Here is a 1253-nt window from a genome sequence, read left to right on the forward strand (position 1 = left end):
GGTTGCAGCCGTCATTGTTGTTTGGCGGGCCCGGGCTGGGGATTCGAACCCGCCACCTTAGGTGTACGTGGCTGGCGCCTTAGTCGCTTGAGCCACAGGCGCCAAGCCAATACCTCTTCTTTCTTCACATCTGTTTGCCTGTGAGCTTGCCCCACTACTCTGTGGGCATCTTGACAGCCCAGACATATATATGTTAGTTATCTTTCTAACTACACATCCAGCACAAGGCTTAGCATCATTGATAGAATTCCTTATCCTAAAAAAATCACCTTTGTACCTCCCGAGGAGAAGAAAAGAACCTGCATGCAATTATCTCATATTAAGGTACATTCCAGACTGGGTGCACTGGCTCAGTAATCCTAGCACTCTGAGAGGCCAAGGCAGGCAGACTGCTTGAGCTCAGGAGTTCAAGACCAGCTTAAGCAAGAACAAGACCCAGTCTCTACTAAAAAGTAGAAAAACTGAGGCAGCAAGAGGATGGCTCAAACCTAAGAGTTTGTGGCTGCTGTGAGCTATGATGCCATAGCCCTCTACCCAGAGTGACAGAGTAAGACTTTGTCTCAAAAAAAAAAGAAAAGAAAAAAAGTACATTCCAAGATACTCAAACTTACAATAAAATCTGAGTAGTAAATTAGACATAAAAGGAAATCCTATCCTTTTATGAAGTATATGGAAAAACAGCTAAGCCACAGGCCTACTCGAATCCCGCAGCCTCGCCTTGTGAAGTCCTGTCAAAGTCAGTCTAATGCGGTGCTCTACCTTCCTCTTAAGTGAAGAGAGAAGACAACACTTACCATCATCACTGACACAATCCTGCAACACAAGTGGGTGATGGCGGGGGAGCTTGCTTAAGGGCTGACGGCGACCCTTGGACTTCTTATTCTCCTCTAGGGAAAACATGTATTCATCTGCAACCTGGGCAAACCAGAAGACATCGAATCAGTCTTGCCTCAACTTGAGACACGACACAAGTTACCTTACAATTAAAGCCAAGGTGGAGAGAGGCACAGAGAAACAAATATAAAATTAAACACAAGAAGCTGGGTGTGGTGGCTCACACCTGCATCCTAGTGCTCTGGGAAGCCGAGGTGAGTGGATAGCTTGAGCTCATGGGTTTGAGACCAGCCTGAGCAAAAAGTGAGACCCCAGGTGGTGCCTGTGGCTCAAGGAGTAGGGGACTAGCTGCATCAAACCTAGCCCTGGCCAAAAACTGCCAAAAAAAAAAAAAAAATGAGACCCCAGCTCAGCACCCA

At 46.7% G+C, this 1253-nt stretch overlaps 1 protein-coding gene across 2 annotated transcripts in view; it reads right to left on the bottom strand.

Annotated features, from left to right (window-relative positions):
• Positions 1–1253, bottom strand: part of KDM4A (lysine demethylase 4A) — a 67551-nt gene that overhangs the window by 25827 nt on the left and 40471 nt on the right. For both annotated transcript variants that reach the window (XM_023507733.1, XM_012812351.2), the window contains exon 12: positions 795–915. In XM_023507733.1, the coding sequence (XP_023363501.1) occupies positions 795–915 (121 nt within the window). The remainder of the gene's footprint in view (positions 1–794; positions 916–1253) is intronic.

Source organism: Otolemur garnettii, unplaced genomic scaffold, assembly GCF_000181295.1.
Source record: "Otolemur garnettii isolate 467f Iridium unplaced genomic scaffold, OtoGar3 scaffold00202, whole genome shotgun sequence".
Taxonomy (NCBI): domain Eukaryota; kingdom Metazoa; phylum Chordata; class Mammalia; order Primates; family Galagidae; genus Otolemur; species Otolemur garnettii.